General features: G+C 39.5%; 1 protein-coding gene across 1 annotated transcript in view; it reads right to left on the bottom strand.

The window, feature by feature from the left end:
• LOC122802554 (gastrula zinc finger protein XlCGF57.1-like) overlaps positions 1–17,159 on the bottom strand; it is a 276,153-nt gene that overhangs the window by 61,479 nt on the left and 197,515 nt on the right. Inside the window, exon 3 of the mRNA XM_044072215.1 lies at positions 5,458–5,544. Coding sequence (XP_043928150.1) covers positions 5,458–5,544 — 87 coding nt within the window. The remainder of the gene's footprint in view (positions 1–5,457; positions 5,545–17,159) is intronic.

Genomic DNA, 17,159 nt, shown 5'->3' with positions numbered 1-17,159 from the left:
TAAGTTGAAGACTTTGGTTCTGAAACTCGAAAACGAAAATTTCAGGAGTCGGCCGACTGGCACTTGTGAACTGCTTCTGCTTCGGACACCGTGTGGCAAGAAAGACTGATGTAATGGCGTCGGCTGCATCTTTTATACCCCTGATGACCTGACATCATGGAAGAAGGGACAGCAACCGGTGCAGGACCCAAGACTTTGTTAATCGGGCTGACTGAGAGCAACCTGCCAGCAGATTATCCAAATGTAATGACTGCAACAGTGAAACACGATGAACATCCACTCCTCTTATAGTAGATGGGCTACCTAGTGCTTACCACTCCCACTGATAAGCTAGAAGTCTTCCCTCCAACACAGAAATGCTTGGGGGAGCTCAGATGCTGGACTAGACTAATTACAGGAAAGGCGGGAAAGTGCAAACATGGCTTTTAGACCGGAAAGTTGAAGGAGATGGAAAATAAACTGTCCAAACACCCAATAAAACTTCATTTTCTGGGCCAGCAACCACTCTATTTGTGGTAGATAGGATACCTAGTGCTTACCACTCCCACTGACAAGCTAGAAGGCTTCCCCCTCGACACAGAAATGCTTGGGGGGGCTCAGAGGCTTACAAATAGTCCTGGATAGACAAATCTGTACCTGGACTGGACTAGTTACAGGAAAGGGGGGAAACAAGTGCAACCGTGGGCTTTTAAACCAGAAAGTTGAAAGAGATGGAAAAACTGCTCAAACGGTCAATAAACTACAATTTCTGGGACAGAAACCACTCCTCTTGTGGTAGATAGGCTACCTAGTGCTTACCACTCCCACTGATAAGCTAGAAGGCTTCCCTCCAACACAGAAAGGCTTGGTGGGCCCAGAAGCTTACAAACAGTCCTGGATACAGCAAATCTGTATCTGGACTAGACTAGTTACAGGAAAGGCAGGAAGCAAGCTTAGAATTTTTTTTTCAGAAAAGCATGCTAAAACAGCAATAAAAACAATTCAAGTGCAGTGCAAGCTAGCACACTTGAGTGTGTAGCAATATTAAAGCAAATACAACTTAAATAAATGCAATTTATTCAAACTGTATTCTGAACTGAATTCAATTATTGTTTTATTCAACTCTGAACAGTTAAAAAGTGCCAAAAAATATTCTTATCAGCTGAGAAGCACACACAGTCAGAAAACAAGGAGATTCTAGCAAAGTTTTTTTTTTTTTTTTTTTTTTTTTTTTAGTAAAGTGGAAAGGGAGAAAAGAGAAACAGAAGATAATTCAAGGTTAGGGACCCAAGTGGGTTGGCCTTCTCAAATGTTCTCTCTGTATTAGGTAGAATGAGCTAATGACACTAGACTGGGATAGAGCTAAACAGATGAGACTGGTAGGAGTGTTTGAAATCAAAATAGGATCTCACTGTACTTGGTTGAGTGAGCAAATGAGAAAGACACAGGAGGAGTGTTCAAACTCAAATTTACAGGAGGGGTGGACAGTTCCAAAGCCACCAAGATTAATAACACAACAAGAACAGAGAGGCCGGGTGGGGAAACTAACTGCAGAGAGATAGAGAGGCCACAATATTCAGTGAAACAAATAAATAAACAGAAAAACAAAATGCAGTACTATCTTTAACACAGAATGTTTGTATTTAACTCAGCTTGTAGCTCAGATATTCAGCAGAAATAAATTCAAAGATATGTGACGAGGCTTATAAGCACAGAGAAACCCTCTAGGCTAAGAGGTTTGAGCACCTATAACTCTAATGGACACAGGTAGCCTGTAAATGGTTCATCTCCCATACCCCTGCTTGTAAATATTTCATCACCCATGCCCCTGCATATACTTATCAGGGGTACCAGAACTTTTCATAGATTTGGGATGCATGGTGAGGCTTAAAAATACCTGTGTAGTCTTTAGCCTAGTAAACACTTATGAACCTATAAACCTATGCCATCCAAAACAAATGTAGCTAAGTTTTTAATTTACTTGCCAGTAGCTTACTGCCATACAAACTGATGAGCAATAAGCTTAATTTTCATAACTTAACAGCACCTTCTGCACAGTTTCACACCTAGGACTCCACCATTCTGGGTCTACCTTGCAGAGCTCCTTGTCACACAAAACAAATGATCCTTTCTAGATGTAAGGTACAAAGAATAATTTCTCTAGGCCCTCCTTTTATTACATACACTTTCAGCATTTTAGGCTAATTTCTGGTTTACCTTTGGGTGAGGTTAATTCATCACATACTTGTTCAGCTATGGTGGTATAGTACACATTTACCTGATCTATGGCAATTTGCCCTTCTGTCTTTTCATATGGTAAATCTCAAGGTCTATCAGTGTTACTATGCGACTTTTCAATACACAGGAAAATGTTCCTAGGAAAACTGATTATAAGCATGTTGCAGTCAATGAAGCACATTTTCTTGAATTAAGAAGAGACATTAAAGTTTCCCGATTTGTTACCATAGTGAATTTTTCAGCTCCCACCCCCAACCAGGCTAAGAAATAATTTTGAGTTGAGCACAATTACTTTCTGCTTTTATCAGTGATCATGAAGCAAATGCAGTGAATCTTTCCATGCCAACTGAGAACCTGCTTGACAAAACTGCATCATTTCCATAACACAATAACATGCAATTTGCATCAACAATTAATGATTCAAGTGGGCAAACACTTCATCCTCTGTTATCTTTCTAGTTCCCAAGAAGGCTCATTTGAAGGCTCATTTGTAGCTCTTCATCCACTTCTTGGTTAATCCATTCTGCTATGGTACATTCAGTGGATATAACACAGTCTGAAGCCTGTGTACCTTCAGTAAAGCCTTCCTTTTGTCTAATAATTTGCTCAGTCTGTCTTTGTCAATTACATGCCTATAGTAAGAAATCTCCTCCTTAAAAAAGATCATACTTCTCTCTGTGAGAACAAAACCCATACAACTTTAGTTTGTCCAGGACCATCCACAGACTCTTTAGATGGTCTTCACTGCCACCAAGTAATGTCAGTGTAACACTGTGCATTAGGAAAGGCTAGAAGTACATGGTCCTTTGTCATTCTGCAAACAGCACAGTTGCCACTACAAACATAAGATGGCAACAATAAGACAAGCCTTTAAGTGTGTTAATAATCAAAAACGTCTGGAAGGCTCTTCCATAGGGCGGCCACGGTGGTGCAGTGGTTAGCATTGCCGCCTCACAGCAAGAGGTTCTCTGTTCTCCGGTTCGATCCCTCTGTTCGGTGCCTTCAGTCTCCGTCCCTCCTGTCCCTGTGGTCTCCGGTGGTCCCCTCCTCCCTCCCCACATTGAGTGTGCCTTCTGTGGAAGGTTAGGCGCCCGGGCTGGCAACTTCGAACAAACTCCCACCACTGCCATTGGAGTAATGGATCGCTGTGGTGGCGACCGGGAAAAAGAAAGAAGAAGAAGAAGAAGTCTGGAAGGCTCTTCCATCATTATGTCAGGTATGTTTATGCTAAGTCGACCTTTGTATGGAATACCCCACCAACACCCCTACCACCACATGAGGGATGCAAAAATATGTTTCACACTTGGTAATGGATGTTACATAATACATCCATCCATGTTTAGGAATCACATCAGACTCCTACAGTGACAACTGCCATCCACCGAGTTTATTAGACAAGTATACACTAGATGTAGATTCCAAGGCCATTCTTCTGTGTCTCTGTCTCTGTCTCTCTCTCTCACACACACACACACACACACACACACACACACACACACACACACACACACACACACACACACACACACACACTCACAGACAAATTACACTTGCCAATCTACCCACTGCATGTCTTTGCGAGGAAACTGGAGTATCCAGAGAAATCTCACACAAAAAAAATGGGAGGACATGCAGACTCTGCAGATAAGGCAATTCAAACGGGACTGAACTTGAGAACCCCTTGCTATGAGGCAACAAAACTACTAATTGCATCATTGTGCCACATGCCCAATACCTAGCACTGGATTAAAGTAAATCTGAAACCTCTACAAATAAAGACATCTCTACTAATTTCCTTTAGCAATAGAACTATGAATGTGGCCTACCCACTTTATTCTATGTTGGACAGTATTCCAGAACTTCCCATTTTCTGTACATATATATTTACTAATTAGTCATCCTGCAAATATAATTTGTTTTCCCTTTTGCTAAATGACTTTTGCAAAAAAGTCACTCTGCATAACCCATTTGAATACGCTTTAATATTAGTTAGCCCTTTTGTTATACAAAAAACAGTTTTTATTGCCTTGATTCATCCTTTAAACAGTACTCTTTCAAATGCCCTTCCATGTTTGTGGTAGTAAACATTTTATTACATCAATTACACCATTCTATCTTTTTTTCATTCTCCTCTTAGTGATTTCGCAGCTAATAGCCTGGAAAGTATTTTTGCAAATGCAATTTCAGTTCTCATCTCCACTTTGATGTATCCTTATGACCAAGCACTGACATATAAATGGTTAAAATAATTGCACAAAACCAGAAAGTTGATGTTGCCATCTTATTTTTCACAGCTGCACCCAAAAACACACTTCATTTGTGAAAATTATAAATTTTACCAATAGTGCTTTTGTGGAGAGGTGAAATTTAATGGAAGGCATGAACTGAGCAATGTATATAATGCTAGAGTGAATAACAATTGCTAAAAATGTATACTGCATGAAAAGAATGATAAATATCACTATAGTTTGTTTTCTTTTCAATTAACATATGTGTACCTATGCCAGTGCTGCAAATGTGATTTAATACAGATGCTTAAAATAATCTCCAAGAACCTAGACTTGAAGCTTAACTGCCATTTTTAGTGATGGACTTGCTAAACGTTCGACAGACGTGTGACTGTGCAATAAGTTATGACAACAATTACATAGTTTACTAATAATCTCTGACATTGTTGCAGTTTACTACATTTGATAATGATGCCTTCCTTACATGGATAAATAAAATTAATATGTTTACTACCTATACTATTTCAGTTCAGCACTTCAAGTACTTGGTCATTTAATTTTAACTCTGCAATAAAAACAGGTTTGCCAGTTTACCATAGAATTCAGATAAACTGCAAACTTCGGCAGGATACAAGCTCTAGATGCTATTTTGCGGTTACTTATTTAATGGACCGGTAGCTCTATTTTAGATGTGATTAACTCTGTAATGCATATTAACTATTTGACATGCAGATAATTTTATTTTTTTTTCAATATTCACAACTTCCCATCTCTAAACATACACCAGAGTTCCTAAATAAACAAAAGCAAGCACCAGCCCTTAGACTGTCCTATAGCATCTATGTAAATGTAGCTTAACTCAAATAACATGGCAGACTCATTTCACTGTATCTACGTAATATTACAGACTCTCTTCTTGTAGTTCTGCACTTTTTTTCCTGCTTACTCTAAACCACTTCTAAGCAGCAGCTGGATCAATCCACTACAAACGTATTACTGAGCATGGACTTACTGGAGAGATCTTCAGTGGGATGCTTCTGCTTTGTAGTATCTTTTTTATCAATCAGGAGGAGGAGTTCTTCCATTGAAATACTGTACCCTACAAACAAAACAGGAGCAGTTAAGCAATGTACTTTTGATAGTGCTGTACCCTACAGACAAGCTTCTACGGCATATAAAAGTATACAACTTATGCTACCCTAAGCATCAGTCAGTTCTTCCCACCTATTTATTGACAGAAATCAATCTTAACAGTTTGCTAGTTGCAAAAGTCACTATCTTTGTGTTAGTACATAAGAAAAAAAATCCCTCCTGCTCCTTATTTCTTTCCTCTTCAACTCCCCAAAAATTCAACCCTCTATCCACAAGGGTTAGTACAATAATATCCATAAAAACAAAAAACACTGTGATTCTAGATATAAAGTATCCAGAGTGCAGGGCTGGAAAGCATAGGGTTTGCTGCAAGAGTTACTTTTAAAGTCAACTAACTCTTAAGACTACAAGAGCAGAAAACAGTAGTAAAAATAAAAAAAAAAAACACAGTAGCACACAGATATACACTTTAATAAAAACATTGAGTGCTTTTGTCTCACAAACTATAAGTGAGACTTCATCAGTGTAAGACCTGTCTCACTCTTTCTCTGAGATGCTGTGAGATCAGGCCACCTAGTAAACAAACACATACAAACAACAGCATCTTGCTAGAATGCATCTGGATTAAAACAAGCACAAGCAGCTGAAGACTCAAACCTCTAAAGCTTGAGCAGTTGTGATATGGACTCAGGTGAGGCAAGAAATGGAAAGTGAGCCTTATATTGCAGAATGGAAGACTGCATGATAAAATAACAGAAAAATTTAAATTTAGAAAGACTAATACAAATAAAGTTTTTATACTAGTAAATTTAGTTGATATATAACATAACATTTTGTTATGTAAACCAACAAAATCTACTCATAAATTTTTGTTAAACAATTTAAACAGTACACATTTTAAAAGTCTATCAGTTATATACTGGATTTTCATTTTTTCAAGTTAATACATTAGGATTTAAACAAACTATGTATCAGGCAACTGTGAAAGAATATAGAAAGGCTACCTTGAAGTACTGTTATAAATCCTTAAATGGTAAAGAAGTATTATCTACGTATAAAATAGAAAAGAAAATGCAATCTTGAAGATTCAAGCTAGATTCATATTCAACCCTTTAAGACATTTTCTTTTAACAAAATTCAAAAGTCATGTAATGAGAAAAGTTACCAAACTTAGGCGATTAAGTAGTTTTAGTTCTAATTCATGTTTGTCTATATTCTATACATATTATTCCAATTAAAATTTGCATTCTAAACACATACTTGTCTTACATAAAAAAATCCTATCTAAATCATCTTAATGATAAAAGGATTTAATACAATTACCTTAAACAAATGCAACATATTTTTTCTTTCAGAATTTTTCCCATGGAAATTTCTGCAGAGGATTTTTACACACTACATAAATTTTCAAAAAAGAATAAATATTTTGAAGAAAAAATACTGCACATTTGGAATAAGTAATTCAGTATTTTAGGTATGTGTTTTACAGTTGCTTGGAACTGTTTTTTTCTTGGAAAGCCCTTTGGAATGACACTTTTGAATTATCCAAGTTTCATCTTCATCATCATCATCCCCTTTTCCCCATTTTCTACATTGGGCCAGGGTGTAATGTCACTTGTTGCCATCTCTTCCTTTTCAAAGGCACTCTCATACCTTCTTTGAGACTCATGCTTGACTGTCGCAGGTCTTCTCTCACACAATCCATCCAAGCTCTTGGCTGGATTCCCTCACTTCCTCTTGTCCTATTCATATCTGTCCCAAATCTTCTGTATTCTGCTCTCCTGCACATGTGCCTGAACCACTGTAATTTGTTCTTTGACCTTGTCTGCAATTAGAGCTACTATGGCTTCTGCTCTTATGTCCTCATTTCATGTGTTTCACAGTGTGCATCCTGCCATCCATCTTAGACACAGCTCCATCACTTCTATTTCTCAGCTGCACTGCATTTACTGCCCAGGTTTCTGTACCATACAAAACCACTGTTTTGTACATCTTTTCATTTTTTTTGACAGTCTTCTATCATACACTACCCCTCCCCTGATACTCTCTGCCAACTGACTGCAGCCCCTCTGATTCTAGCTTTAACCTCACTCAGACTTCTCTTCATGTCAACCACCCTTCCAGATACTTGAAACTGTTAACTTGTTGCATCATTTTCTATCTCAATGTTCAGCTTCTTCTGATTCCCCCATTTGCTGCCAGTACAACTATCTTATCTGTACTCAGTTTCATCCCATGTGCCTTCAGTTTTTCAATCCATTCCCCTACCCTTTGCTGAAGTTCTCGCTCAGAGTCTGCCTGTAATGCCACATTGTCTGCATGCAGCAACTCTGGTGATCAATCCCCTCCAACTTATTTGCTAATGAAGTCCATCACCAGTATGAACAGCAGTGGGCTCAAAGCTGAACCCTGGTGCACATCCAGTCCCACTGGGAATCCCACTGTAAGACCGAACACTGCTCATACTTGAGTCATTGGGTCCTTGTACACAGTTTGTATTAATTCTTCCAATGTTTCTGGGACTTTAAATCACTGCACAACTGCCCAAATCAGCTTTCTTGGGACCATGTCATATGCTTTCTCCAGTCTAGGAATGCCCAGTTGGACTCTTTCCTCATTTCTATCTTCCCCTCAAGTATTTATCTCATTGCAAACATTGGGTCAGTCGTGCTGCATCCTGATCTGAATCCAAACTACTCATTTCCCATCTTACATTGTACTACTCTGCATACTCATTTATTGGTCATACTCTCCAGAACTTTCATGTAGTATTATATAGAAGTTTCAAACTCCTATCAAACTCACAGTTGTGAATGGCCCTTTATTCTTGAAAACTGAAACTAGTAAGCTTATTCTCCAGTCATCTGAGATATGCCTTTCTCTCCATACTGCTATGAGTAGTTTCAGGAGCCTTTTCTCCTCTATCTCACTCAACATCTTAATAGTACCTGTTGTGACCTAATATGAGCCTGCTACTTTGCCCAGCTTCATTTTCCTTCTTCTAGTTTTACTTCTTCTAGTGTAGGCTTCTCCTCTTCTCTCACCATTGGCCATGTTTGGGCAGTGCAGCTTCTGTGAGGTTTTCTTCATTCAGAAGCTGGTGGAAGTACTCTTTCCGTCTGCCTTTGATGCCTTGTGGACTGGTAAGCAGGTTGTTAATGGCATCTCTTATGAAGGGTGTCTGACTATCTTCTTTACCTTTCTGTCTTTGCCTTGCAACCTGACAGAGTTTCTTTGTGCCATCCACTAAGCCACTTTCCAGAAGCTGGTAGAGTGCCTCTGATGCCTTGTTCTTTGCTACTGCAACTCCTTTCTTAACCTCGGTTAGCCAACCAATATTCCTTCCAAGCCTGGTTCATCTGTTCTATCTCCCACTTTTTCCCTGCACTCCTCCTTTGTTTTGATGACTTCCTGGACTACTGCATTCCACCAGCAACTTTCCTCATGTATCTTATTTCCATATCTGGTTCGGCCACATATCTGTTCTGTAATCTTTACACATGCTGTTTTGAGGCACAGTCATTTTTCAACTCCACTTATTTTCTCTTCTTCTTAAGATGCCAGAGCCCTAAGTAATTCCTTCAACTGTAGTGCTTTCTCTCCAGTCAACTTCCAGGTCTTCAGTCTGGTCTTTGTTTACCGTAGAGCCTTCTTTGACTACTGCCTGCAGTTGATGTGGCAACCAGTGGTTTATGCTGTGGCCCAAATGTTTCACTGGGGATGACTTTGCAATTGCTGATTCTACCCCAGTGCCCTTTTCTTACAGTGAGGGAGTCTACCTGAGTTGCATGTTGGCCACTTTTGCATGTGATCTTTTGAATGTCTCTCTTTCTGAACCATATGTTGGCTACCATCAAGCCATTTGCCAGACAGAAGTCCAGAATGGCCACTCCTTTATTTCTGTTGCCCCCCCCCACCCATGTAGATCTAGGCAGTCCTCGTATCTTATTACTTCTGCCCCGATATGTGCATTCGGGTCACCCATTATCAATACCAATTCCTGTTGTCCTGCTTTATCTAGTAGGTCCTGCAGCTTCTGTCTAAATGCACTCTTTTCCACACCATCACAACCTTGCTATGGGTCATTGGCTGATATTATGAATACTGCTCTATCGTTACATTGGACCCTGACTGCCAAGAGTCTGTCACCAATTCTGATGACATCCCTCACTGTCTTCTGAAGCCTCTCGCTCACCACAATTCTCACACTATTTCTAGCTTGTCCTCTTCCTGAGTAGTAGACTCTGGATCCCAAGCCAAGTGTCTTTGCTGCACTGCCCTTCCACCTTGTCTCCTGTATTCATAGGATGTCCAGATTTCTCCTTACCATCATTTCATCCACTTCAAAGAATCATCCTGCCAGTGAACCTATCCTGAGTGTGGAAATTTTTAGTTCATGTTTGGCATATCAATTGGAATTGGCTTTATGTCCAGCTTTCACTCAACAGAGCTATCCCAGGTAACCCACGCTAGGCAACTGGACAACAGCCAGCCAGTATCTTATTGATCCAAGTATCTCATATTCTTTAATTTGCTTGTGCACAGAATATTCTGTGACTATAAATGTAATTACTATGGAATATTACACATGCTGCTAGAAAGACTATCACAAGAAACTAGAAAATTTCTAATGAACCAAATTGTAAGGACGTTTGAAATGAACCACCTAAAACACATACACACATATGTGTGTGTGTGTAAATATATATATATATATATATATATATATATATATATATATATATATGTGTGTGTGTGTGTGTGTGTGTGTGTATGTATATACATGGGTCCCCTTCATATGAACGAACTTTCAAAAGTTCGACATTCATATGGCCGAGACCATATGATCGAAATTTTGAAAGTTCGAACATGTATAGTAGACATCCCTATACAGCGCGGAACCAGGAGATTTCCCTTTTCTGGCCTGTAGTGCGATCTCAGAGTAGGAATACTTAAGTAGCAGGGGGTGTGGGGGTGCAGAGGTGCTTCCCCCCCTGCTAAACGCAGTTAGTGAAGTGTTTTTGTGTTTTACGTTGTTTAGCAGATGTTCGACATTTCAAACTGTCAATCATATGGTCTTGGCCATATGAAAGTCAGAATTTTGAAATGTCTAACATCTGTAGTAGACCCATATACACACACACACACACACACACATATATATATATATATATATATATATATATACATACATATAAATACACATAAATAAAATACATAAGACAATTTAAGAAATAATCAAATAACCAAAAACTGTCTACTTGACAAAAATGGCTATGATGTTAGATAAGAAGCACGAATATAAACAGTTATGGTTTAGTTATATGTCATGTGAAAATTGCTTTATGTTCTCCTTTTCTTTTTACTGTAGATAAGTTTCCTTTTTTCTTTCTATTTTAATATTTTAATTTTATTTTACTTTACTAGTACAGAATTTTATAATTTTAGCAGACATTTTATATACTTAGAGAAGTATTTATACAGAAATAAAATTTTAAAGAAGACTATTATTAATATGAGTCTACTGATTGCTTTATATGATTGAATACATTATTGAATGTTTATGGTAGATATAATTTGAAGTACATTAGACATAAATATTGTTAAGAATAATGCTAAACTTTAATGACGAATGTTTGATAATCTGAAAATGACATGTTTTCCAGGAATGCACAATGACACATTTCTGCATAGTCCTCAAACATGAAGAGATGCAGCACAATGATGGGCTAGCACCATAGCTGTGCTGAATGCTAACTATGCATTCTGGGGGGATAGGTATATGCTAATTATCCACATGCTCTCTCTCAGGAACTGCCTTCAGGAAGGCATCTACAACATACCTCTCAATATCTTAGTGTAAGAATTCTGGACAAAGCCCGACATAATGGGGGTGGGGAACAAAGCCCCAAAAATATGGACAGGTTTGAAATATTGCCCTTATAAACTGAGAAAGTTGTTAGAATAACAGGATTTGTTTTAGCATGCTTTTTCTGAAGGATATGAAGTCTGAAACTCAGATGTATAGCATTATTTAGTGACGTTACTCCTCATATCCGTTCGATTCTCAGTTAGAGCGTCTTCTGTGTAGCGACATGCGTGAATGGGCGTCCCTTAGTTGAAGGTTGTGCGTTAGGCCCGGCAAGCCAGTATGTAAAACTCTACTGCCAATCATTAGCGGACCGGAGTTCCACTGTGGCGACCCCTAACCGGGAAAAGCCAAAAGACACAAACAAACAAACTCCTCATATCATCTCAGTAATTTGCCAGAAAAACACACATTTTACGAGGAACAGACCAAAAATACAAGGAAAAAAATCTGGGAATTCTGCGAAAATCTATACAGTTAAGAGGTACAATCTACATGGCTAAGCGATTCAAGAAATTGCTCAATGCTGAAAATCAGCACAGTCATCCCTACCACACTGTGGTAATAAAGACTTGAAAAGGATCTGTTTAACTACATAATACAACCATGGTACAGGGACTGAGGGTGGGGGATGCATGAGTCCACCAGGGATCATTGACACCAAGAGCAGTACAAGAATGTGGGTTGAGGCGATCCACTAGACAACCATGTATGGTTCTTAAAGTGCTATACTAACACCAATGGCAGTACAGAGAACTGGGGGGGGGAGGGGGCACTAAATCACCACAGATGACTCAAAGTGCAAAACTGGCATAAACAGCAGTATGAGTATTGGGGGTGGGGAAAACCACTAGGCATCAGGAATAACTATAACTGAAGTGCCGTAATGGCGCCGACATAACAACAGGAATCGAGGGTGGGGGGACACAACAGACCACCAGGGAATACTGAGAATGGAAGTGCAGCAAGGTCACCAACAGCAGTATGTGGATAGGGGACAGGAAAATACACTAGTCACCAGGGCAAAAGATACATGCCTTGATGACACTTTAGTTATCAAGGGGATGGGGAAAATGGGGAGGGAGGACAGGTACAAGAACTGTTTTGTGTGTGTGTGTGTGTGTGTGTGTGTGTGTGTGTGCGTGTGTGTGTGTGTGTGTGTGTGTGTGTGTGCTGGGATACCACTGTCTACACAAGCAGCAGTTTATTACCAAGGACAGCAATAATCTACACATTGTGGGCAGTAAATGTGGTTCAGACATATGCAAATTAGCCAATAATTAGGTCTTACCTTATTGCAGCCAACACATTTTTGACTCTCAAATAGGCACATCATGGGAGAAGGGCCACTTCAGCATAAAACCTATGGCTCATGCTAGGCACTTTAATAAATCCATGGGGAAGAGAATCTGATGTACATTTAATGAACTCTACTCTTACTTAAGACCAGAAGTGACTGGTGAAAAGAAAAAAATGGAAGCAAACCTGGAGGTGTACAGAGATGTGTAATAAAAAAAGAAAAAGAAACCAGCAACCTCTGCCTGAAAAGGGGGGAAATGAGAACCACCCAGATGCACTTCTCTTGGATTTTAAAAGAACTATGAATAGGTTTAGCAGAACTTGCTCTATCCCCAGTTAAAGCTATTGTTTAGAATGCCACATACCAATTCAGATTCAGGCTGCAGAAAATTGTTAGCGCCATATTGAAAGGAATTGTAAAAAATGCTTTATATTTTGGATTTTCCTGTTTTGGAAGAGGTCTAAAACTACACTGAACCTTGTTTCCCCATACATGAGACTGACTGAAAAGACAGTTCAAGAAGTCCACAAATTGTATTTGCTCACGATGTTGATGTGACTACGATGGATTCCTAAGTCCAGTTCCCTCACAGCAAGGCATTTTGGCATAATATGATCAATCTTGTTCCAACCCATTTGTTGCTGTACCACAGTACTGCAGTATCATCTATTCTGCTAAGAGCAAAAATGTCAAGAATGAGGTCTAATGAAAAGACTTTAATGTAGTCAGAACACATCCATGACAACCCTCTGATGTTCCAGTAGGGTGCTCAGTAAAAAAAAACTAAGAAGGTCTGGAGCCCTTGAAACTCACTTCCTTTGGTAGCTGAACAAAGGATGGTTACCACCTCAGGGCTAAACTGCAATACTTTTTTGAAAGAGTGGATTCATTTTGGAGCCACCAAACTTTCAATGTTCATCACACGGCTAAAGTTAGAGTGAATAACCACCTATGAACCTACACCTTTCTATTAACTAGTTTCAGCACAGCTTATAATCAGCCTAGAAGGTTGCATAACAAGCTCACTATACATCAGTCTTTCATTAAGTCTCTCTACTTTTCTCTAAAAGTCTGTGATACAATGCATTAATCCTATGCTACTTTTTAAATAGCCTTAAGATCAATTTCATAACATTTTAAACTACTACATACTACATGCTAATATTCAGTTGCAAATCTTAATAGTTTAACATACAATATAAGCAACTGTACACTTGCTGTACCATAGAAGTCTGGAAATGAAACAAGTTAATGGCCAGCAAGCCCAAGGAGAAAAAAAGAAGATGATTCTGTCCCAAAATAAAAAAAAATGTGCTCAGCATAACAAGTGATCTCTGAAGAACTCCTTCCAGAGTGGGCTTATTGTTAGGTTTCCTCTCCTGTGACCCCCAATCTGGCTCCATTTTTCTCTTCTTCTTCCACACTCTGGGGCATGCCCCTCCTGTCAGCATGTGCCATGCTGTCTTGATAGGTTATAGTAGTATGTCTAACCCCTACACCAGTCAGTTTGCTCCCCCTCCTGATCCAATGACCCATCAAGTGAGTACAATCAACAGAAGAGGAAAAATTGGCAAACAAGGACGTGTAAATAAGTACTTGCAAGACTTACACAGAACCACAGCAGTAGCCACCATCAGATGGAGAGAGAGGATTATCCAAGCCTGGGGGTGCAGATGGAGGGATAATATATCAGCATCACAGAGGAGTCTCTCAAAGATCAACTGAAATGGTGAACATATACCTGTAGTCTTTCTTTATGGCCCCCTTGATGTAGGAGCTCCAGTCGTACTGGCTTAAGGCACCTTTGTTCACAAGATACTAAAGGAATGTAGGAGAATTTTGGTTAGTTTATACAGTGCAGAATGTGCATCTGTCTCAGGATTCACAGGAACCAAGCACCTTGGGTTATATTTTCCCAGTCTTTCAGAAATAGTCACAGTCAACCCCTTATTTGGATATAAGAGTTGGAAGGAGAGGAGTGAATGGGTAGAAGCTTTGTGGTTGTGGTGGAATTTGACATGTAAGAGAAGGGAAGAGTTTTGTCAAGTCAAAGCTAGTTCCTTGAGGTGTCTTGGCCCTGAGGGTCCCCTAGCTTTTCCTTTTGGTCAGCTTGCCATTTTCTTCTGAACTGGCTTTTATTTTCTTTAGGCTGCTTTCCTTTATCCTACCTCCAGTGGAAAGCTCATCTTTTAATGAGGATAATTCTTTCTGCATGTAGATGGGGAAGGGAACAGCTGCTTTACTAACTGCACAGTCTTCCTCTTTTTCTCCAGCATTTTAAACATCTGCTCAGCTCAGGTTCCAAACAGCAGATCATTGTGTAAAACCTCTCAACCTCTTTACACAAAAATTCTGAACAAAGCCAAAAAATAATGGGAGGACAACGGTCCAAAATCAAGAAACAAATTTTAAATATTGCCTTTATAAACAGAAAATTGACAGAATAACATGTTTTGCATTTGAGACGTGTAGGTGAAAGGGTGGCCTAGGAAGAAGAGTCTATGGTGCCAAGTGTTACCTTCAAATCACGTTTAGCAGAACTCAAAGGACCACTACTCAGGTGCAGTTCAATCCCAAACAAGATCTGAATGCTTGGCTTGGCCATGTAATGGGGGGGGGGGGTCCCGACACCCTGGCATATATCCTCAAGTTATTTGCCTGAGGTTTAACTCTTTCAGTCCTCTCATTATCTGCTGAAATGGGACACTGGTGCAAATGCCACCCTTACTTGTCAATGAGGAGACAATGACATGCAAGACTAACAAGGTCTAAATTATGGACTTAAAGAGCATGTGACTAGAGTTTGCCCTCGGAGTCCATCATCTTCTCATGGTGTTTGAGTACTCACCAACACACACAATCATACCATTCTTTGTAGTGGGCAGTCTTGAAAGATGCCTGCAGTCTGTGGTGGCCAGATTGAAATGTTAATGAAATGTTAATGCCAGGGATTATACTCTTCCTTCAAGTTGAAGAGATAATCCTGATGTGGATCTTGACTTTTTAATCTGGTAGGCATACAAGTATTTCAATTAAATACTTCTCAGGCATCAAATGCAAACAGATTTCAGGACTGAGATCAGAACTGTAAAATCATGGCCTCAAGCTAAATGCCAAAAAGTGCATAGTCATTCCCTTTGGAAAAAACAAAGTATCCACAAACTACCACATAGGTGGTAGTCCCCTAAATACAGAAGACGTAATAAGGGATCTAGGGACCCAAGAAGATAGTAATCTCACCTTTGATAATCACATTGCCAAAGTGGTTAGAAAATCCTTCTATGTGGCCCACCTAATCACAAAAGGGTTTGCATCCAGATCAAAAGAGGCCATTGTGCCCCTCTACTCATCACTCATCAAACCCATCATAGAGTACAACGCCCCATTTGGGATGTACCTTACAAGACACCTGCAACAGCTAGAAGGACCACAGAAGTACCTCACCAAGAGGATTACTGGCCTCAAACAGATGCCCTATGCAGCTCAAATGAAGAAACTCCAGCTGTACTCTATTGCATACCACCTACTCAGAGGTGATCTCTGCCTGGCATACAAGGCCATGTCCAACCCAGAATTGATGGACATGCTCCACCTAAAGAAAACCTTATCCACTCGAGCCACACGCTCTATGGATCTAATCCTCACCACAACAATAAATAGGATGTGTTGGAGGGATAGATTCCTGTCCCAGAGGCTTCCCATGCTTTGGAACAAGATTCCAATCTACATTAGGCAGAGCTCCTCGCTAACACTCTTCAAAAGAAACCTTGACGAGTGGATGGGAAACAGAAAGTTTACCCCAGGGATCACTTCAGTGGCTCTGCTGGACAGAGGCACAGGGAACTAATCTAAGGGGGAAGCGAAAGCCAACGCATTCTGGCTAAGCTTATAAATGCCTTCGGGCAGATAGCCTAGTACCTACCTATGAACCTATAAGTGAAAGAAAATTGTTTTCAGGGAGGTATTACACCATGCCCTCATAGCCTGATTCATACCACAATGAAGTATGCAAGAATTACGAGCCATGTGCCCTTGAACTCTGCAAAAGAACAGAATAAAAGCTAAGCAAAGAAATGCAAAGAAAGAAATCCAACGATGACTGAACTCTGGAGTGCTCTTGATAATCAGACCCTGCCCCTAGATTTAAGATCGCTAAAGGAAAAATGTAGAGTTATTGGAGAAACTTAAACATGTCAAACAGAAGAAACTGCACAGTAATCTACTCTGAAATGCCAAATGGAAAGAAAAATTATTAAAGGCTCACATGGATAAAATGAATGGTCTACCACCTCAAATGTGGAAGGACCCAATCCAAGTGTTATCAAAAGTTATCCTATCCTTGCATGATGTTTATTCTGTTTGAGAGTGTCTATATTAAATATTCGAATGCTTAAACGTTCGAATCACTAAAGATTGAACTTTAGTGATTGAATGCTTAAATGTTTGAATATTT

The sequence above is a fragment of the Protopterus annectens genome, chromosome 5.part0 (assembly GCF_019279795.1).
Source record: "Protopterus annectens isolate FY-2018-M chromosome 5.part0, PAN1.0, whole genome shotgun sequence".
In the NCBI taxonomy this organism is placed as follows: domain Eukaryota; kingdom Metazoa; phylum Chordata; order Ceratodontiformes; family Protopteridae; genus Protopterus; species Protopterus annectens.
Note: the sequence above shows the minus strand (reverse complement) of the source record. Positions and strands in the feature narration are given on the sequence as shown.